Source organism: Pomacea canaliculata, linkage group LG9, assembly GCF_003073045.1.
Source record: "Pomacea canaliculata isolate SZHN2017 linkage group LG9, ASM307304v1, whole genome shotgun sequence".
Classification (NCBI taxonomy): Eukaryota; Metazoa; Mollusca; class Gastropoda; order Architaenioglossa; family Ampullariidae; genus Pomacea; species Pomacea canaliculata.
Window position 1 is genome coordinate 17338552 of NC_037598.1, and position 23666 is coordinate 17362217.

Below are 23666 nucleotides of genomic sequence, written 5' to 3' on the forward strand. Positions count from 1 at the left end.
ACGACAGCTTCGTGACTCTGATGAAGTACTTTGTATATTTTAATTTGAGGTACATGTGAATACTGATTGCTATTTAGTAAGCCAAAAACAGTCTCAAACAGGGCTCGAACTGTCTCAGTTACGGAGCTGGTTGACTTTTTTTGCGATTTCTCTAAGACCTTATAGCAGACGACTTGCCGGCCAAGATGTCTAGCACATAAATAAATACACACAAGAATGTAAGACCATGTTTCCAGGGCACTGATTGGCTGATTTTTTACCTTCTTGTCCCATATGCAAATGAGCCAGCCTCGTTCCGTATACATTTCAACTCGAGAATTCATTCTATAAGTAAACAATGGAAATGTAAAGCTAGAATGCATTGTGTAGCTACACGAATGGAACTGTATATATCAAATGAATTGGATAGCAACTTCTGAGTATAATATAAATGAAATTTGGTTTTTACGAAGTTTTTCTCTCTCTCTCTAGCTATAGAATGCATTCTATACTTAAAGAATTGCATTGTATAGCTATAGAATGGATTCTGTAAGTGTAAAATGTATTGTATAGCTATAAAGAGAAAATTCCCCTCTTGGCGCCTCATATGCAGGGCTTCAGCCAGTTCGTGTTCACGCTAGTCAAAACCGCCGTATGGGTGGGGTGAGGTTGGGGGGGGGGGTGCTGAACGGTTGAGTAATTTGTTTCGGGCGGTCTGCCTCAACTTAGACCCGCTCCTGTTGGTGATCAAAGCGCCGCCGCGTCTAATTTTTTTTTTTTTAAACTTCGTCGGCTCCGAGCGGCGGCAGCTTCGCTTTGATGATGCTTGACTGGCACTCCACGCGCGTTATTGAGATGATGGCTGCTGGCCTCCTCCATGCCTATGTGCATCATATTTGCCCTGGAGGTAAGTCCCTAGCTTTGGGGAAAAGTTTGAAATTTTTATTGGCTGCCCTCGGAGATAGCAGTTGGTATGTGAAAAGAATCAGGAAGCGTGCAAAAGGCATCGCACCGCGGCAGGCGGCTATCAGGCTGTGGCGGGCGGCACTGCACGCTGCTCACTCCTAACCCTGAGGCACGTGCAGAAGCCACCTCCTGCCTGCCCACCAGCTCTCGCTGCTTTGGAATCTGCAGTTTTCTCTTCACCAACTCCATGTGATGAAAGTTTCCTACTTTTGCTGACATACCTGCACGTGGGTGCTGAAGAGGGACGGTAAAAAAAATTTGCAGGACTTTGGTGACATACTTAAAGCCCTTGGTGTAAGGCAGTGGGGGGGGGGGGGAATAGTGTTTTACGCCGATAAGGCTATATTACGACAAGGCAGCCAGCCCTGTAAACAAATGCCACATGCAGAGAAAGAACTAGCGTGCCCGCGACGAGATCTGAACCTATGAACAGCCAATCCTCACTGTAATGGTGACAGTATAGCCACCTATGCTATTCATGGTGTCCATGTGTCATTTTTGTTGTAAGCGCTAAGAGCATGCTACTTACGAGTGTGCGCTATTCAAATCATTTATTCTATTATTATTTACTGACGTTGGTACTCTTGCGAAACCCCTTATAATATATATTATAGAAATGTAAGCAAAATTCCGACAGTTTCTTTAATAGTTGAGGACAACAAGGAAAGAGACAAAGCGCCTGAAGGAGGAATGAAATCGTTTTATTAAATCTTCGAAATATGAGCAGTTCAGTACAAAATTTATTTCATCATCTTTTTCATTTTTACAAAAGGGACATAAAGTATTCCAGTGTATTATTTCTATGTCTGAAGAAATGGGTGGCATTAGCGGAAAAGCTAGTCAAATTTAGTCATTACATGTACTAATTTAGCTGTTTCCAAATTATAGCAAACTTTGCTGTTTACCAATGCTTAGCTGTAAATATCTAGGAACACAAAAAACATAAAACGTTCTACATCTGTTAAAACAATCATACATAACTATTTTGCCCTCTGCAATCGTGTGTGTGAGAGAGAGAGAAAAAAAAACCCACCGAAATCGCGAAAGTTGAAGGCTACTAGATCCTTGAGTGTGAATATATCGTTGCATAGGTATGAGGTTTTCATGTGTTAGGAATGTGTAGGTGTATATGTGTGTAATGTGTAGTGTATGTGTGCATATATTTGTGAATACATATACTCCTGTCTGAATGCGTATGTATGCAAGTGTATAATATATACTGTATATGTAAAAATGGAATATACTTAGTATGTACTAGTGTTGCTTATGGTGGACAGGAGTGTGCACTGTTGCTGAACACAATAAACACTGTTGCCACCCGCATCTTCTGAGTAGTTATCGGAATACATCAGTGGTCTCTGTCAGCAGATGGATGGTATAGGATAGGCCCAGGTGTTTACAGCACTACAGTTGTGCAGATTTGGGCAGAAAGAAAGTGTATCACCAGATTCATGTGCATTAGCTCGGTAACCCATACACACTATAGGTGGCCAGACGATATAAAGGTTATTGGATGCTGCTGTACAGGTGTTGTTAGACGGCTCTTGTCACTGTACATGTGTTGTTAGATGTTACTGTACAATGACTTGTGTACAGGCGTGTTAGATGGCTCTTGTTACAGTACATGTTAGATATTACTGTACAATGACTCTTGTTATTGTACAGGTGTTAGATGGCTCTTGTTACAGTACATGTTAGATATTATTGTACGGTGACTCTTGTTGCTGTACGGGTGGTGTTTGATGACTTTTATTACTGTACAGATGGTTTTGCTACTGTAAATGGTTCTTGTCACTGTACAAGTGATGTTAGATGCCATTTGATCACTTATCAAGCGCTGTTAAATAGTTCTTGTCTCTTTTACAGTCGCTTCTTGGCTTGTCTGACCTATCGTATTGCATGGCGATGGGAGGGTTTTGTGGCCTGAGTCAGGTGAGAGGGTTGCAGCACGTGACTGGAGTGGGGGCCTGAGGCAGACATAAATCATAAGCCCATCTCCCCGCCGCTTTGTGTTGGCCGCCTCGCCACCCCTTACAGTGGTGTGTGCACTCCAGGGGCTGTGCCTGGATCAGCCTGCAGTACACAGCTTGCCGGGCTGTTCAGCAAAGGGAGCCTTCACCTCCTTTGTACAGCCTGTACACCGTCTGAACCTTCCTTTTTTTAAAAAAAAAAAAAAGTACAAATACCTTGAAGTCTATACATTGTCAGAATATTCTCATCTCTTTGTACATTCACTACAGCACCTGGACCTCTTCACCTGTGTACAATCTGTACCCTGCCTGAACCCTGTATATCTATAGAACTAGTACATAACATCTACATGCACACGTATAGCTAAGTGGAAATAGTTTTCAAATCAGCAATAAAATGCTTTTATCTGGCATGAAAACACGAGGCCGTGGCTTGCAGGCACAACTTTCTGCGCCTGAAGGAGGAGGGGATGGTTTTTGCTATTTACCTGATTAGCTGCCCATCTTTGTATTACACCTCACCTGCTATGCAGAGGTGTCACTTTGATAAAGCGCTCACAGGAGCTATGTGGCACGCTGTGTAACTCGCCGATTTTCAGTTTGTGATCCTTGCAAGTTTACTTCAGAGGTTCGCCGCATCGTCACTGGTGTGCAAGGGGCAGGAGGAAGAAGTCGATGATGGCGAGGTTTGGCAGTCGGCACACTGGTGTCGTGGTAATGAGGTGGTGGGGTACTGCACGGGCAGCGCTCTGCCACCAAGAGTTTACGATCTCTTCCTCCCAACCTTTCGAGCAAGTGAGACGGCCTGACTCGAGGTTGCGCCCTTGCCTTGTACCTTTTTGCTTTGCGAGAAAGTCCGACAGGGAGACGGGGTGGGGTGGTTGGGGGGAAAGCAGGGAGTGTGAGGGCTAGAGGATTTTGTGGGAGGAGGGGTGGTGATGGTGGCGGCGGCTCTCTCCCACTGCCGTTGAGTTGCCGGTTCCCACGCGGCGGCTGCAGCCTCGGCTAGACGTGGCGCGTGCTGTCTGGCGACTGGGTGCTGCAGTCTTGCACCCAGCCCATGATGCTAGCTTCTGCACGCGTGCTGCTTGATGACACGGCGTGGAGCAGGGGCTAGGGACTGTGTGTGCACATCGGCGACGCGGTCTTGTCTAAAAGGGGCGACACGCTCAGAGGGGCAGGACGGCGGCCTGTGCGTAGCTTACAGCCCAGGGGCCCGGCATGTGACCACCTATTGTACGTGTGTGTGTGTGCCGCGTGCACACGTCGCCCGCTCCTCTCTTTGTTCGCCAACCAGTGTGCTCGCTTTGCACGGAGAGGCACGAGAGCGGGAGACTGGAATCCTCACCACGCTTGCTTCTTCTTGTCTGCAGATCGTCAGAACCGTGGGGGGGTGGGGACTGTAACGTCGGTTTTTTTCTTGCCCGTGTGCTATACCACCCCCGCCCAGCCTCGCCTGCCTGCCCTGAAGTCGACCAGCATTCTTTACGGCTCTGCCGGTAGAGAAGAGAGAAAAAGCAAAAAAGAAAAAAAAAAGGCGTGGATACTTCTCGTGCCAGACTGCTTTGTGGTGAGCCGACATCTACAGCTGATCACAGGGTACTGATACAGCTGCACTGTGCACATCTACGATTGATCACACCTTACAACACCGACAGGCACGTCTGCAAGCTCCTCACGGAGACCATCAACCTAAGGCTGAACGGTAGGTGATAGAGCTGTGTGGTGGTGACCGTGGTTCATGGGGAAGTGTGGGGATGTTGGTTCGTTATCATATTGTCTGTCTCGGGCTGGCCAGCGAGGGCTTACATTCTGCCTCCCTATTTACCTACACGTGTATCCCCCCACTTACTTTACCTCTCGCAGCTTTCATCCTCTCTCCTCCTCCCCCCCCCCACCTTATATTCCATCTCGTGTTTGACCCTGACCTTAATCGACGAGTGCCGATGGACTTTCTCAACGGCTAATGACCTTGACCCTAGTCACGACACTTGGCGGTTATTTTAAACTGTGACAGTTCTGTCTAATGAGATGTCTTTTTATCTTCCACGTGGGTAAGCTACGGAAAGTTCTTTTTTTTCACTTTGTCGAGCGTTCTGTTAGCTTCTGTGCGTCCGTCTCGCCACCTCGATCACAGTTCTTTTACAGTGAAAAGTTCCGGCGTTACTAAGCCTATTGCGACACTGCAGACCTCGCCGTTTTATAGTCGGGGGTTGAAGGGGCAACGTCCACCACGATCGCGTGGAGCTTACGAACCCCGGAAGAGTTTCCCTAATGCTTACAACCAACACCAGGTGGAGGTGTTAGGGTCATTTGCTAACCCTGATATACCATTGAGACAATGGCGTGTGCTTTAAACGGGTAGACGGACAAACCACATTCAGATGCTATACCTCTGGACAAAACTTGTGCACGTACACCTGGCCCACACAGAGACAAGTTTGAAGCAGACTGAATATCCAAGACAGCGTGCAGGTCTCCGTCCTGCCTCATCTCGTGAATCTGGCCTAGGATTTGTCTTGCAAAGAAGCAAGCTTGAGATGAAAGACAGGCGCACCAGAAGCAGTACTGGTGCCTTTAAAAAGTTAGGTACAAGATTCAAGGTATCAACCCCATCTCTTTCTCTTTGTCATTCATAGTCCCTTAAAGATGATGCTTATTTAACTCACATCACCTCATTGTTCGCTTCTAGGTCAATGCTATTTGGTCGAAAACTTGGTTTGGATTGAGTGAATGTAAAAGGTTGAGGATGCGGGATGGAGATTGGGCCCTGAGAGTTGAAACATTTCGCAGACCTGATCCCAGGCTTCTGTCTGATCATTTGCTGCCTCTGCAATGTCAAGAGTAAATACTGCATTGACTAAAACTGAGGAACTTGAATCGTATGCCGTCGATGTGCTCCAACCTGTCAACCTTGAACGAATCTCTGGCCTGCTCTTCGTGTACCTGGGGATGGGGGCCTACAGCTGCCGACAGACGCTTCTTTTGTTTCACCTTGAATATTTGGAAACCTTAGATCAAAGGGGGGTTTCCAGCAAGTGCATGTCGATTCAAGACCCAAATCTTTGTGGGAGAGAAAATAAGCCTCACAAGCAGCGTACAGCAACGGTGACCACATGGTTCTCGGTGTAATTCTACCTCCCAACCCTTGTTGTAGTACATCCGCGGCCATTTGAGTCACTTTGTGTTCACTTACGCATTACTCACCGGGGGTCGATCTGTGCCCTGGAATTTGTAGTTACAACCTAAGGGAGACAGCAGAAACCTCCCTTTCTTGGATTGTAATTACGCCCATTAAGGGTGCTATGAAGCGATAGGAGTGAACTCTACGTAGTGCACAGATCTTTTCTGTATAACTACTATATTTGTTTCTGTTTTCTGTTACATAACGATGATGACGGTTGTGTAGCGCGGAATCCCAGCATGGGACCAGTGCTACACATTACCAGATTAAGACATAAGGAATAAATAGAAGTTAATGGAGGCAGCCTTTTAGAAATGTTAGTACTGTCTCCCACCCTTTGTCTCACAAAACATGATCACCCACACCCACAACAGACATCATAGCCATCATTGGTTTCAAACTACAGTTGGGAAGGATTAATACGACACTGACATAAATGGAAGCACGCATCAAACAGAATGCTATATGAGATGAAAAATATGTAGCCAGAAGCTACTAGTATAATCCCGGCATAACATGATTATGCTTTCTTGGCTTGAGAATACGACATGCTGCAGAGTTGTACAAAGAGACCGCTTCTTAGAGATCCTGAATCGACCTCGTCCACCATCCTTACCTGACATACCACCAGCAACTGAACAACTTCACGTCAACACCAGCCCTCCCACTAATACAGAAATCATCAAAGCTATCAAAGGCATGAAAAGTGGCAACGCAGCAGGCCTGGATGTTATTCCCCCAGTAGCATCAAAGGCAGACCCAGAAACAACAGCAACAATTTTACAACCCCTCTTACACAAGATCTGGGAACAAGAGCTAGTACCAACAGTCTGGAAACTAGGCCACTTGGTCAAGGAGACCTCTCTCAGTTCAACAATTGGCGGGGATCATGCTGGTGTCCATCCCCAGTAAAGTCCTATCAAGGGTGATTCTGGAGAGACTAAAGAAGGCACTAGACAAGAGATTGAGACCAGAACAAGCAGGGTTTCGCTAGGATAGGTCATGCACTGACCACATTGCCACCCTCCGTATCATCATTGAGCAGTCTATTGAGTGGAAGTCCTCCATCTATATACCTTTTGTGGACTTCGAAAAGGCATTCGATATTGTAGAAAGGGATTTGGAGGTTGATGATTCACTATGACATTCCACCTAAGCTCATAAACGTTATTCATGGGTTATACGAAGACTCGTCCTGCCAAGTTATTCACAACGGCAAACTCGCTAAACCAGCGGTTCACAACTTGTTACTTGTGACGCCCCCCTGACGAACAAAGGTACGTCCGCGCGCCCCCCTTAGCCAGCAATGTAAGCTAATTTCACTAATACCGGTATAAGAAACTTTAAAAAAATGACCACCTTCGCGCCCCCCTTGTAAGCACGTCGCGCCCCACAGGTTGAGAACCGCTGCGCTAAACCTTTCGAAATGAAGACTGGCGTAAGACAGGGTTAAATATTATCACCAACAATCTTCCTGATGGTCAAAGACTGGATTATGCTCAAAACAACCCATGACAACAACACCCAGTGGACCTTCACCAAACAGCTAAAGGACCTGGACTTTGCAGATGACGTTAGTCTCTTATCGGCAACAACATGCACAAACCAAACTGTGTAAGCTAGCAGAAGAACCAAAGAAGACTGGCTTAAAGGTCAACAGAAAGAAGACCGAAGTAATGAGAATCAACAAGCGGGAACTCCCAGTCCAATGAGAGAACATCCTGGAAACAGACCGCTTCACGCATCTACGGAGCATTGTCAACAAGGACGGTGGAGCAGACGATGACATCAAAAGCCACATCAACAAGGCTTTGAACAGCCTACGCCCCATCTGGAACTCCCGAGCATTATCCCTCCGTAGTAAGATGCGCATCTTCAACACCAATGTGAAGGTTGTCCTGCTGTATGGTTCTGAAACCTGGAGAGTAACAAATACCAACAACAACAACAAGCTTCAGACCTTTACCAACCGATGCCTATGTCATATTCTGGGAATAATAGGCCTTGAGAGATCTCCAACAGCAGCCTGTGGAAAAGAACCAACCAGAATGCCACTAGCCAAGACATCGAAAAGCGCATATGGGGCTGGATAAGACACACCATGTGCAAACCATCTGACACCATTGCAAAGCAGGCACTTGACTGGAATCCTCAAAGTAAAAGGAAAGTTGGGAGACCAAAGCTGACTTGGAAAAGAACAGTAGAAAGTGAGGCAAAGGACGTGGGAACCATATGGGCCCAACTGAGGGGCCCCAAACCGGGTCCGCTGGCGAAATGGTGTTGCGGGCCTATGCTCCTCGATGTGTAACAAGGATTAAACTAAACAGTGTTGTACACTCGCTGTATTTTGTCAGTAGATGGGTTCCCGCTCTTATTGATGATGGTAGAGGAGATGTCTCACGATAGAACGATGTGGCTGAAAAAGCAGAGCTTCCGTCTTATCGTTCAGTTTATGTTTGCTACTGCTTACGTCTGTGATGCATGTGTTAGATGGGTAGCTTGAGGCCTACAGCTGTGAGGTCAGCAAAGGACTAGTTGCAAGCCCCATGACTGTTAATAAGTCAACAGAAATTTGCTATACATAATCAAAAGGACTGGTCCAAAAACAGATTCCTATAGAAAGAGGAGATGGGTCAGATAAAACTGCTAATAAAGTCGATTACGCTTGACCAGTCGGTTCCCAAACCACCGAAACAACTGTTGCACAGCTACCTTGGTGGCCCCTGAGATGATCAGTATATTGTGATTGACTGTCCAATGCTGCGTTGTAATCAGAGTCGTTTTATCTCCGCCATCTTAGTCAGCAAGATGCCATTCGTACCGTTTAGCAGCTTAGTCATAAGGCTGTGTGATGAGTGATGTGCTGACTGCTAGCAGGACAGCAGATGTGCAAACAACTGTTTTAGGAAGAAGCTTTGGGCAGAAAGGAGAGGTTCCATCCGGGACGATCTTTTTTTTGTTTTTTAAGTGTCTTGGTCTAGATTTCTTTATTTATTGAGGAGTGGTTTTACCGCTGCAGACTTGAATGGTGATGGAAGTAAGCCGGATGAGAGACTGGTGTTGTGTGGATAATAGGTGGCACAAGTGTTATGTGAGTAATAACTGGCAGAAGTGGGTCGATACTCTCAACCAACAGAGGATGGTAAGAGGATCCAGCAAGTTTAGTACTTGGTTTTGTTACAGGGTCCCTCGTCGTCTTTGTTTACCTTTAAAGTATTCCTTGCTGTTGTGCCCCATAGCTGTTTTTGAAGCAGTTCTTTTCACATGGCAGCCTCGTACCCCGGCAGTAGTAAGCTAGAGACTGGCTGAGCTTAATGATGTGACAAAGCTTACGTCAGTAGAAGTTCTTTGACAGTTCTGATTGGGTTGGTTTTTTTTATATTTTTTTTTAAGCTTGATAGTTCATTGATTTTTCTGCTGTACGTCGTTTTTATCATAGACGTTCTTTAGTGAATTTGTAAACAGGAATTCTTAATGTTGAAACGGTCTGTTTTCAAAGTTCGCAATACATGTCGCATTTTGTCTTTTGTGACATGGTGGAATTCATTTGTCTGTCATGTTTTTGCGACAGCTCTACATTAGAAATCGTATGATGTCATTTGTCGTTGTCCTAATCACTAAGGACAGCAGAAGAAGCGGCTGACAGTCAATAAACAATGCCCCTCGTGTGCTTGGTGGCATTCACACGGCTACACAAGTATGCAGCATGAACTCTTGTTTGTCGGAGCCAGCGTTTGTTCGATATTTTTTAACCCATCGGTAAGGACCCTAGGCGTAATATGAGAGTGTTTGCAATGGACTGCATGTCGCAGGTAGCGTGTGTTCTCAGCTATAGCTTATGAGACTGGAGAGTCAAGTGCCATGGGTACAACACCAAGCAAGACCATTTTACTTACTGGACTGTAAAAGCCAAACAAACCACCATTTCTCATTTATTGTAGATGGGCCACTGACGATTTAAAAAAAAAAAAAAACACTAAAAACGCAGGGAGTCTTGGACACTGTTTTTTTTTTTGTGAATTTGGCTGTGAGGTGTACCAGAGTATAATCCTCAGACCTGTCCACGCTGGTACATGCCTACATAAACCAGCCTGAATACCGAACTTGGGGAGACTGTCGACGACGTACAACGAACGGCGAATTTCTTATAGCATCATCTGGCAATTGTTTTTCGTTCCCAGTTAATGATTGTGTTGTCATTTAGCGATCTATTAAATTTATTAATCATTTCTACTACGGTAGGTGAACTGCTGTCTTCCGAGACCAACGCTTAGCCTCTAGCGACGTTCTACGCTGTTTGTCTCTGCGAGCCTAAACAATGAATGTGACTAAACCGAGAGAATGAACCTTCATCATCGTAATGAAGGTCCGTGATCGGGACCTTTGTATACCCCAGCCTCGTTTTAGTAGTTAACTGGAAATAAAGTCGTTTGCAAGCAGTCCAGTAATCCAAGTTCGTGTTTCTGCTGCTGAATCACAACGCGCTCACGTCCTACACCCTACGTTGCAATAAGAACAATTTATTTAGGCTCTCATTCGTTGCTCATTATATTTTATTAAACACACATAAGAGCACGAACTACTTTTCAGAAACTAGAAGCTCATGAAACGACCAGAAAGTTTTAATATCTTGACTTTGCCATTGCAAGATCTCTCTTTGCTTTTGTTTTCCGTTTATTTTATTAGTAAGCCCCGTAACTGTCTTTTCAGCGACCAGAGCTTTACTTAAAGCGAAAATACGTAATCCTTTTAGTCCTTCTTTCTCTTTGTGTCTTTTAATTTTTCTGTCTTGTCTTTCGTGTTTCTTTTTGTCTCTGTCTTTCTGTTATTGCCTGTGTTAATGACAAGGATGTAAAGTGTTGAATACGTAGTAGGATTTGACTACTTATATGGATCGCAACCTGCAATGTCTTTAAAATTGATGACGATCGAGTTTATGATTAAAGAAGAAAAAGTCATCCCCAATCGGCAGTCTATTACACAATCGCATTACCACTTCCGATGACGCCCAGGCTATGCTGGTCGTACAAGTTGCTTCTGGTGTAGTCGTCAATCGCATTGCACGTAACACGGACGTCCACTTCCCATTCGAGAGAGATTAGGAGTTATGTGAAATCGGTTTTTGTCGTCTAGCTGAACTTGATTAAGAATCATTGGGTCTAAATATTGGTAAGATGTAGGACAGGGATTGTTAAGAAGTCAGGAGAGATGTTTTCCTGTCTTATAGAGTGAGTACTTTTGTCTAAATGAGGCGGCACGATATGCTTTGTTGTTTGACCGACGGCTCTACCCCTGAGCGGCAGTTGTACACTTGACAGCTACGTACCCGAGACCAGGACCAAGTGCTAACCCTGAGACTCGAGACAGATCAGATGCCGAAGGCTCAAGAGCTTGCCAATGCTGCTGCAGAAATCAATCTAGCAAATCACTCTTCTTTTCCTAGTCCACAAAACATGTTGAAAGCCTGGGGGTGGGGGTGGAGAGAAAAAGGGGGCCAGGCACTTGTTAGGGCAGTGAGTCATTCGGCGCGGCACTTGCTATTGATCTGTGTTCACCATTCATACTGCAGCACAGTCAGCTACCCTCACTTCTTGTACTGAGTACAATTTGTTTGGTTCGTTTGACTGTCCACCTGCTTTGCACATTGGTCTGCGCTTGTGTTCTGGTGCGGCACAGCAGAGGGACAACATTTCTACTTCTTGGTTAAATTTAAGGTTTGCTTTAATACCTCACGATCCGATGAGCTATGGGATACCGTCCACCATTTTGTTTGCTTAAGCCGCCACTAGCTTCGTCCCTCCTATGATAATTGTAAATGAATTTCAATGAAATAACCACACCTTCCGGACTTCCACATGCAAAATCAACGATAAGCTGTCGAGTTTTATAAGATTTTGATAGTGAAATTTGGATATTGCAAATATTGATATTGCACCCGATTACGCAAACAGCAGCAAGTATAATGGTAAGCTGACCAAAACTCAATCAGGAAAGGAACAGAAGACGCGACTGTCGAAGCAACTTAGCAACCAACCGCGTGCACAAGCAAAATGGCGGATCGTCCCAAAATGCTTTGCGCGTGACGTCACGATCAGGTTGTAGCGATGGCACGTGACAGATATATATAAGAGACATTCGCTATTTTTAGAATAGGTTTTCTGTAAAATCTAAGGTCTAGTTCTTCAAGCGCACATACACTATATGGAACTTCGTTGTCATAACCAGAATTTTTTTGGCAGAACTTTCTTATAGAGCAACGGTAGTACGCCACAGGTCGATCGTATTGAACTATTCGATCTGTTGTTCACAAGGGAGTGGGGAGTTTGGCGTGGAGTTGATCTACCTTTAATAAAACGGACGAGAGATATTTTTGCAACGGTTTAAATGAGTGTCCGACTGGGATAGGCAGACGACAAAAGCGTAGGTCCACCCGCCATTTTTGGAATGGACGTCGACTGTTAGATCTTAAAGATGTCAGAGTTTAAAAGGAAAGACAGATTTAGATTGGGAACTAACTCTTCAGGGACCATAGTTATGAAGCAAGGGTGTCATTGCCCTGGGGCACTGTGGAGAACTCAAGGATAAGTGTTTTGTTTACAAAATTACAAAACAGTGTTCAAACCTGCAGATTTTCTTTTTTTAAAAAAAACAAAAACTCCTGGAGCAGTAGTTAAAAAGCGGTGGCAAAGGTGCCCCAAAGTAGTGTCTGCAGGATTTCAGTGCTGCTTTATAACTTCAGATTTGAGATTATTTTCCTTGAGATCCCCATTATACCCTGGGGAAGCAACTTCACAACTAGGGCCACAGATAAAAGCAATGGATCAATACATATGTATCCTGGTAGACAAAGACGCTCTCTTAAAATGCACTGTTTATATTTTTCATATAATTTCTACAAAAAAAAAAACAGAAACAAAGCACATATAGCCAGTCACAAGAACTTAATTTTTTTTTATTTATTGGGACTCTGGGGCAGAAAAGCACAGTCGACTGATGTGCGCTGGTAAAGAGGTAACAGTGAACAAGGGCTGGTTATTTCAACCAAAAACCATAACACCCCAGTTATATCCATCTCAAGATTCCATACATGGTCTTTTATGCTTTAATTTGTTGTTTAAACCTACCTATAATTCTTAAAAATAGATTTTGTTCCCTTGTGTAAGCCTTGTATTTAAAATGTGGGTAAATATTTTACTAAATGTGTTTAATAATATGTCCCTACAATTTATTGGTCTGTTTGTGTTGCTTTTCTTATAGAGCAGGTAAAATTGCTTCTGTCCAGGCATTAAAATATTTTGGGGTACTTTTTTATGAGTGTTCTATAAAACACTATATATGTTCTACATATGCCTTCCTTTTGGAAAGACTAGATAAAGTGTAGGCAGTTTCTTTATCATGACTACACTAACTTCCAAAACTACTTAGAAATATTTAGTGTCTGTCAGTTTATAGTGCAAATAACGGGGCTTGTAGCTCATGTCAGAAATATATTGCTAGATGTTAAGTCTGTAGGAACCATTACTTGATTCAAGTGGTGTAATATTATTGGATCAGTATTTGGGGTTACATTGATAGTGGGATATTATTGGATTAGCAGTTTAGGTCAGCAATTGATGTATTCTGTTAATGTTGATTTCAGGGTGAGTTTGGCTGATAGCACATTACTATGACTACTACCATGCCATTGATAGGAGAGAGAGTTGTGAGTCTGCTGCTATTTGTCCACCTCAACATGGCGTTGGAGACACTCATCACATTCCGTGACCCAGGGGGTAATCCCTTTCAGCAGCTGATTGTGCACAGTGTGACAGGCACTGTGTATGCTGGTGCCACTAATCGGCTGCACCGCCTGACCCCCACCCTCACTTTGCTGCAAAGTGCAGCCATAGGACCCCGAGAAGACAACCCAAACTGCCCCCCACCTCTTTTACCTTGCCTTGAGGAGAAAACACTGCATGACTCTGTGACCAAGGGACTAGCGATAGACTATGAAGACAACACTGTGTTATTGTGCTCCACATTGTACCATGGCTTGTGTCAGAAGTTGGACTTGAGCAACATCACTCATGTGGTCAAGTTGATTCACATGCCACTTGTCCCCAACGAAAAAGATTCATCGTGCGTATTGTTTGTGGGCCCCAGCATGAATGGCGAGAAGGCCTTGTATGTTGGGGCTGAGTACAGCAACCTGGGGAACAAAAACTACAGAGACTTGGTGTACAGCATCAGCAGTCGCCAGCTCAGTGACCTTAACCTCATCTTTAGGGACCAAGATGGAAATTCCAAGAAGGTTATGGGCACAAAAAAAGTTATCAAGGATGAGTTCAAGGCAAGCTTCCCTGTGAAGTATATCTATGGATTCATCAGAGGTATGTTTGCATATTTTGTGACAGTCCAGAAAGAGAGCCCCACATCAGATAAGATGGTTTCACGCATCAGTCGGGTGTGTACCCAGGATCGCTTTTTCTACTCGCACATTCAGCTTCCCTTGCTGTGTGATGCCTCCTCAGTAGCACGCTACGACATCATCCATGGAGCAGTACTTCACCCCAAGGAAAATAAGCTATTTACTATTTTTTCTGATTCTACTGCGGACACCTGGAATGAGGGACAGCAGGCATCAGTCCTGTGTGTTCTAGATTTAAACCAAGTTGATGCAGAGTTTAATCGCAGTGTAGAGGAATGCTACAATGGCAATGGTCGAGTTGGCCCGCAACACTTTGAAACAGTGCGCACCTGTGTGAAAACGGTTTGTGGTACATTTTTACATTTTTATTTTTTATGTGGAATATTGGTCATATTTTATGGGAGACATAATGCAAGATGCATGCATCATAAATAAATGACGAATTTTATATCTAACTAGTATTTGATGTAAAGAACCATGAGTTAAATTTGTTAAGCTGTCTGATTTTTATGTTTGCATTTTAATCATCAGAGGTTAGACTTAAAAGATTTTTGTAAACCCGTGTTATATTTGCTAGTGCAGACTGTATCTCTGTAGGTCTTGAATAACACAGGAGGCCTAACAGCATGCAAGACTCTATGCCTTACTGACAATATGTTGATCTGTAAGCACAACAGCAGCACCTCCTATACTGGTAACATTTTTCCAGGCAAATTCTCATCAAGATTTGACAGTAGAATCACTGACGGTGCTCCATAAGCACAAATCAGCAGGGGTGATGGGGAATGACCCCCTTCCCCATTGCTGATGTCAGGTATCTGCTCCCCTGAAACTGCTAGCATTCCTCTTGGTTCCTTTCCCTTTCGTTCCTGCTGCCTGGTATCACATGAAGCTCCAGATATAGGGTCAGCAAACCAGTGTCTCGTGTGTGTATTTCCTGGTCTTGCCAGCACACAAGCAGGTAATATAGAGATTATGAACCTTTTTTCCCAAGGTTATGCATGCCCCCACCAACTACAGTACAGTGGGCTTCATCATATACATTACAGTGGGCTACGTCATATACTGTATGCTGTTCCCACCACCACTACCATCAGTAGCATGCTGTCCCCATATTCTACAGTATGCTAGGCTTCATCATATGGAATATATATATATAGAATATATGGTGGGCCCTATCACCTCACATACCCTTCATACTCAATGTCCCACACCAAATGCCATTGCTTGCATGATGTAGAAACCAGTGGAGTCTACCAGAGTATAGTTCAGTTAACTTATAGCAAGCTGATGGTTGTGCAGCCATTCACTGACTCCTGAGGTAGCCCTCAAGGGAAAGTTACTTAGTGCAAGAGAAAACTAAAGGGCTGGCGCGACATATTGCTCACATTTCAACTCAAGTGTTCAGAGTTCCGCCATCTTTTTATTGCAGCCATTTCTTCATTGGAAGCAGCCAGCAACATCCCTTGAGCTCATTTCATTCACAATCAAGGGCCATCCACACCTTTATACTGACATGCTACAAATTCAAACAAAGTATATAAGTTAGAACTAAATAAATGATGAGATTTCTAGGTAGAGACTGCCGGACACTCTAAAGCACAGAATGAATCGGGCCAAAACTGTTCATCTGACAAAGCAGGCAACATAAACCAGTTTACAAGTAGTGGCTGTTCTATAGTTCTAGAAATATCTTTTAAGTTACTGTTTGGCAGATGCTGAATTTTCAGTGGTTAGGGTCCATTAACACATGGGTCATTATAACAAAGAGTTCATGCGCTGGTTGCTGTGAATGGACACAGTGAATGGTCCCTTTTTCTTCCCTTAGAAATTTCTTATAATATGAACAAAACACAAAAAAAGTGTTATTCTGGCTGAAGACTGCAGATGGTATACAGATTCACTAAATTTGGAGATGATTCGAGCAATAGAAGGTAGACAGCTACCCTAGGGACTGGCCTGTGTGTTTGGAGGCAGCAGTTTTCTTCTCTTTGATGGGCCAGGAGAGAGGCTTTTTGGCACCACTCAGTATCAACTGGCACAACAGATGCCTCCTGTCACTGGCAGACAGTAGACCAAGTCTCACTCACCACACTCCTGCAATTAAACCATCCCTTTCCCCTGCTCTTTGCTTCCTTAGTCTGCCTTTGGTTCTGTGGAGAGGCCTGATGGGGGCACATATAGGCTGGAGATGCAGCCAGCCCTGAGATCTCAAGTAACTGTTTTCCAGGTGACTAGTGATGGCCCCAATGACAACCAGCCTTGGAAAGAAAAGCCTCCATTTCCCCCTCCTTCCCTTGCCAACAGAGTAGTCTTGCCTTGAGAGTGCCTTTGGTAGTGTGTGTAGAATTTTTAAGAGCATTATTTCTGTTGGTTTTCTCAGATTTTGGGGCTCAATCCATCATGCGGCTAAATCTAGAAATCCTGCACAGAATTCAAACCATTGTTTTGGATTTAAAAAGTCCACCTTTGATGTATAAACTTGTTCATGCACATGTTCTGTGCATGTGTGTATACACATATGTGCACATGCCTGCAAACCTGGCTCATTAACATGCACAGAATTTGATGACAAGCTAAGAGAGCATTTCTATCCAGCTAAAGTTATGAGTAAGGGGGGAGGGCACCCCACATTTGCCTTCTTTAGTATTAAGTTCATGTGCAGACATCAGAAGGCACGAGTCAGCTTAGCCAGTAACTGCATTAATAACAGTATTCAGAAAGTAAATTCAGAAAATTCCACTGCACATATGGTGCTCGAAAAGGAAACAGGCTATGTCACTCCCGTCTTTTATGTGCAGCATTGGCTCTCCACCCATGTGCGGCGTTCAATACAACTTATCTGTCCTTGTTTTAATTTCTTTGAAGGCACCCATCTTGCCTTTTTCTCCGATTTTTTCTTTCCCTTTATCCCAACCACAAAAATTTACTTCTGCTATCACCAAGACAAAAATGTACATTCCATAGACTATGCTGCAGCAGAGCAATGGAACTCTCCTAAAGATAGTCCACTTAAAGCTACAAATTCATTCTCTCTCTCTCTGTCCTCTCATTTTCTTTTATACACTTAGTCCTGCCAATATCTTTTGTCAATATTTTCAGTCTTTTGTTTATAGCCATAGAGCATGATACTACTAATACTAGGAGACTAGTCAAGCATGCTGGCCCTATAAATCATTTCAGTGTGTAGTTTATGATGCTTTTATATACCTATAATTAAGTGAGAACATAAGTGACTATAGGTATGGTGATTAGTCATCAGTCTGATAAATGCATACTTACCAAGATAGATGTTGTATGTAGGTAGTAGGTGCAGTTCTGTAACAAGTGGGGCTTCATACATTTTGAAAGTAAAGATGTGCATGCCTTCTGAATGTTTCAGACTGCTCCTGTGGATATGTGTGCCCAAAATCCAGAAGCAGAAGCCTACCCATCTATTGAGGGTAGTCGGCCTGTGTTAGCGGTAGCTGTCTGGACACTGGTGGGTCAGCTAGGCACAGCACTAACTGTTCAGAGCAGTGGCCAGCTGGATTTGGCCTTCATTGGCACAACAGATGGAGACTTACTGAAGGTTAGCATGTGCACACTTATCTACATTACCCTAAAGGATGTGGAAACGTTAACGGCTGATGCCAGATAAAGGAAGCAGGAGGAGAAGCATTCAGAAATCTGTAGTTAATCATTGTAGACACTTAAGCGTATGCATCCATGCACACATATATACATGCACACAAGCAGTTAACTAAAAGCATAATCCATTTTAAGCATGCTTGTTCGAAATCAAGGCATGTAAGTAGATGTCACTTCCATTAATAAGTGCAAGTTCTAGCTATATGTATGTATGGTTTCTCTTGCATATAAATTACTCTTATTAAAAGAGGAGTAAGTGCTGATGCTGGCATGTATAGCTTGTGTCAGACATATTGCTCTTCAGACCAGTTCTAGAGCTTTTTACCTTGTATAGCCTATGTCAGACATACTGCTCCTCAGACCAGTTCTAGAGTTTTTTTACCTTCCCGGATGTAATGTTGCTGAATGCACCTGGGGAATTTTTTAGCCTATAAATACTTGCACTTCTTGGAAGGGCAGCCAGTGCACAGTAAAACATGGGTTAGAGCAACTTTCCACATGCAATCTCACATATGATAAGTATTTTTTTTCTGTAAAAGGACTTTATGTTCCTTAGAGTTCTTTGGTTTGAGTAAATACCAGCTTATGAAATTTGGAGTCATGAGTCTTTATCTTTGCATGCAAGTTGATATGGGTTTGCTTTACCACTCAGTACCCACAGCCTTAGAAAGCCCTCTATAGCAGTGGTTCTGAAAGTGTGGTCCGCAGACTACTTGTGGGCTGCTTGCATAAGTCAGGTGGTCCGCAGCTGACAGTCATCATATGTCAGCAAAGTGATGTTTAAATTGCCAGATACGCTAATTAGTCCTGTACTGGTTTCACACGAGTTTTAATTTTATCGATAACCAACCTCTCGTTCGCATAAAATGCTCGCTTACAAACTAAGTCTTTACATAACAGCTTGAGCATTGCGTCATTTAACCACGTCATCCGTTACCCTTAATGACTCAGTGCACTTCGTTATTTAAAATTTTTATGTATACTTTGCAAAGTATGTAATTTTATGTAAACTTATTACTATACTACTGTCATAAAAGTACATTTAGTTTTGAATTGTAATAAACCAAACGAAGCAATTAAATTTGAAATTCATGGTACATAGTGATTTTTAGGCCTCAGTGGTCTGCCATATTTTTTACTCTAGTAAAGTGGTCCGCAGTCTGAAATACTTAACCACTGCTCTATAGCCTTAGGTGAGGACAATACTGAAGATGAGAACTAATTGATTGTCATTTATTATCAGCCTATCTCTTGTTTCCTATGCACCATGTTTCCAATTACAGGATCATGCAGTGTGTTAGATACATTAAGTAGGAACATGCAGGTCTGATGTGTTAGATACATTTGTCAGAAACATGAAGGTCTTACAAGGTAAGATTTACCGCTGATTCTGGTCTATGGCCTCTGGTGTTTCCATTTACTTTCAACCTGCATGCAGAAGAAATGTGTTTGAGAGAAAGGCATTTTAAATAAAAGATACTTTGGATGAAAAAAAGCATGTACCTTCAGTCGTTCTCTAGTTTGTTTGTTTTGGGGTTTGTTTTTTTTTTCAGAAACCTAATGATTAATACATTAAACTGAAAGACAGACACCACTTTAAGTGCATTTTATGTGGTTATGCTGATTGCAGGTGGTTGTACAGGGAACAAGTGGCAGAGACGTTGACAGGTTGCGAGTGGACTCGCAGGGTCCAGTGCTGCAGGTGGTAGACTCAACTGATATGGATAACCTCTATGTCCTTACACCATCCAAAGTAAGAAGACTGGTGTAACATGCTTTATTCTTCTCATTTCTCACCTATTTTTTTGGTGACCCTTTGGTACTCTGTATCTCTCTCTTTCATTTATTATTTCTGGCATGTTCTTGTTTATCTTAGAATTTTACTTAATATTCCTATTAGAATGGCATCATACATCTTATGGAGTAGAGTGTTTATAGAGAATACAGGAATGACTGGTCAGCATGCATGAATATTTGTGTTGCTCTTCTGGCTTGTGGAAAATGAGAAAAGGTATATTCTTGATTGATTGGCTCACAGTAGATTTTGATCTTAGTGCTGTTTACAAACTTTGGCCTAGTGTATCTTGCACTATCTGCCCACTAAATCAGTGCATACCATGGATTAACTTCTGTCTAAAACTATGCTAATTTTATAATAATTACTTTTGGATCATGTGAAATACCCTGGCTAACAAGCAAACTCCTTGCGCTGAACAGTATTCATGAAATAGTCATAAATATGATAGCGCAAAGACTAGCTACATTCTGGTAGTAAAAAGCAATTGCTTCAGATTTAAAGGTGCCTAAAATCTCCAAAAGATGGTATAGTGATGCTGTTAGAACAGCAATAGTCAGACTAAAAATGTGTGCATTTACAGGTATCACTCGTTTGGGCTCGTCACTGTGAGCATCGAAGCAGTTGTGAGGAATGTGTTGCCGATAGTGATCCTATGTGTGGTTGGTGCATCATGCAAAACAGGTCAGTATACCTTAATGAACTCTATGAAAAATGCATTCTAGTAAATTTTCTTCACTTTCAAGTTTGCCATGAAAGAATTGTCAGGTTTATAATATATATAGTTTATTGATATTTGTTTTGTTTTGTTTTTGTTTTGCAGTTCTCAGTACACATGCATGTTGCATACATCCACATCATTCACATCCCTGTATAAACATCTTGAAGTGCCACATGTCCATGGAAGACTGATTTTTACTAATTCCTCTTCAGCTTTTTACCAATGCCCAACCATATCTACTACTAAGAATATTTCTTAAGGAATTAAGTGTGCAGTTGATTGGAAGATTGTGTCATCTGCTGCTTTGGTTTCATCTGTGTGTCCTTTGTGGAATGAATGGGGTTTTTTTTTTTTCAGTTGAAGACCAGTCATTTCTGTGTTTGTAAACTTTGTTAAAGAAGTGAACAGGTATAACTAAAGGAGACAGTTTTGTTTCTAAAAGGAGTTTATTCAAAATTTGCCATAGGAATAGGATGGGTGCTAACTTGATGTGAAGACATAAAAGAGTGGCTGACCAGGTGTTTTGTTTGGAGATTGAGACAACGCTCAAACACTATCAGAGCAGGGTTAATTTCAGCAGGTGGAGGTTCAGTTTTTAAGCAGAGTTGGCAGGTTAGACAAGCAGCAGGCATCAGTTAATCTGGCCAGTTTGAAATCAGATGTACTCAGTCATTTCAGAACTATGATAGTTACAATTCTTGCACCTTACCTACAACTGCAACAATCAGTGTTGCTCACAACATTAACATTGTAATCAGATTCCCAGTCCGGTGTATTATTACAACATCCAGCATGTCTGCTTTCTCCTTGTGACTCTGACAGCTGGCAAGCCTACCATTGACCTACTGTACAGATTGTGATATTTACATGTTGTGACAACCTGTTAGGAGAATTATACCATCTCCTTTAGGGTTGCCAATTCTGTGCATCTACATACAGGACTAACAGGAGAAAGCTGTCATTTCAGCCATACCTCTTCTAAAAGCTGACATGTAAATGAATTGTGACTGCATTTATCTTGATTGTGATTGCATGTGGGTCTGGTTGATGATGATCTGTGTAGTGAATGTCTGTGTGATGATGTGCTAAGGAGATGTTCTTGATACCTGATGAGTTATATTATAACTATGGTAGTTGCTACCTGTAACAAAACAATTTGGTGTAATGTTAAGACAAGATGCAGGCATTCCCTTCTTGTTCTGATGCATGCAGCATTGGATTTATTTTCAAAGTACAGATAGAGGTATTATGCCAATACATATAATAAAATTATGTTATGTACCACAGGATGTTTATAGTAAACAATAGAAAGGATCTCTTGGAGCAGTATAATAAGTCACATAATCATTAATATTAAACAACCATAATTGATAGATACAAAAGCAATAATGTAGTTTGGATCCATGATAGTTATGTTTCTTGCTTTAGTCAAGATGATTTTGGTGGTTGATTATATTATATTTAACTGAGTTTATTCAGCTGATTGGTTGGTGAGAGGTGCATGTGTTTATGAATGTTGTTATGTTTTTAACAAGCATTCTTGAAAACAAAATAAATTTTAACAGATGTACTGCTGAAGTACAGTGTGATAGATCAGCCATCACTCCCAACTGGCTTCCTGCAGCAACAGCAACTTGTGCAGCCATGACAAATATCCAGCCACAAGCGGTCAGCTTTGAGAGTCTTCAGTCTGATATCCAGTCCACCAAGCAGGTACTGGATTTACTAATTAGACATATCTCCAAAATGTAATGACTAAGTAAAATAAACATTGCTAAATTTACAGAAAAAGGTATGCGTACATTATTTTTCGGTAGGTTTTGATCAGATGTTCCATTTTTCTGTTTGCAGATAAGTTTTGAGCTTGATCATGTCAGTGTGAAGCCTGAGAAGGATACCAAGCTGGGTTGCATGTTTGTAGCTGGTCAGTCAGAACACCATACCCCAGCTACTCTCAAGGATCATGTCATCACATGTCCCCTTCCTGATCACACTCGCTTACCTCGCATACCTCAGGGTAAGGGTAAGTAGTAGTCATTGCTTCTGCTTTTGGTATTAACACTTGCTCTGCTTACCTTTTCTGTGCAAGCAATATCATCTAGTAGTCCTATCTAACTCCTTATTTGTTATCATCTGTCAGTACTAACTCTATTTGTTATCTAGCATGCTATTCTAATTCTTTATTTAATCCTAGATTAGGTTAGGAATGAGGACTTATCTAATGATGAAGTGAGGGAGGAGTTTACGGGAATGGCAAAAGAAACAGTCATGATCTTTTTCTAGTTGTTCTATTTTTAAGGCTATTCGGTTTCCTGACTTTAAATTTTGGTTTTATGCTATACATTATATCCTTTATCCTATTTCCTAATACTACATTTGTATACAAATATGTTCGTGAAAGAATCAAAGACAGTTTTCTTCAGGATTTTGTCCTCCATGCATAAATGGCTATAAGCTTGAGCTAAACAAAGAAGAGTATGTTTTCTTTAAAAACTAACAGTCTTACCTAACTTTAGCATGGCTGTTAGTTTTATTTCCTTGCTAGAGATTAATAGTGATGAGAAGTTTTACTTAATGCTGTTTCATATTGTTGATGGCATTTCTTTTTCCAGCTTTTGTAGACAAAGACTTTCTTTTAATAAATAGGTTTGTATATGTTTCAGTGTGCTTTGCGACTTCCCATAAATGTTTCACACACTCAGGCTTCATTAACTACAAACAATATTCCATGTAAAACAAATGTAAATCATTCTTTTTAAAAAAAATAAAATATGTTATATGTAAAAGGAAAAAAATCTTTGTAAATTTTGATAGGAAAACCATTTTGCAAATAGGATTTATTCCCTTTAACAACAGATGGGATGATTTATTAAAGGACATTCTTAAAGGCAAAGCTTCTTGTGGGTGCTTTTTAAAATGGTTTTGCCCGTGCGAGGGAAGGTAGGAATACATGCGGGGTAGTATTCGCAAATAAGCGTTAACAGCTCAGGAGGTTGACCAGGAGTTTCAATATG

General features: G+C 42.3%; 1 protein-coding gene and 1 long non-coding RNA gene across 6 annotated transcripts in view; one reads left to right on the forward strand and one right to left on the reverse strand.

Moving 5' to 3' along the window:
- Positions 1-23666, forward strand: part of LOC112572526 (plexin-A2-like) — a 57195-nt gene that overhangs the window by 11664 nt on the left and 21865 nt on the right. For 3 of the 5 annotated variants that reach the window (XM_025252245.1, XM_025252247.1, XM_025252246.1), the window contains 6 exons: positions 13739-14848; positions 17889-18077; positions 19767-19889; positions 20515-20615; positions 22218-22365; positions 22504-22675. In XM_025252245.1, coding sequence (XP_025108030.1) covers positions 13766-14848; positions 17889-18077; positions 19767-19889; positions 20515-20615; positions 22218-22365; positions 22504-22675 — 1816 coding nt within the window. In that variant the 5' untranslated portion in view covers positions 13739-13765. Of the gene's footprint in view, positions 1-3812; positions 4621-13738; positions 14849-17888; positions 18078-19766; positions 19890-20514; positions 20616-22217; positions 22366-22503; positions 22676-23666 lie in introns of those variants that run through there. The other 2 variants (XM_025252244.1, XM_025252248.1) reach the window with 2 other exon arrangements.
- Positions 1631-3787, reverse strand: LOC112572529. The gene is made up of 2 exons (XR_003101020.1): positions 3438-3787; positions 1631-3099 (listed from the first exon to the last, which is right to left on the reverse strand). It is a non-coding gene; the product is annotated as an uncharacterized LOC112572529 (long non-coding RNA).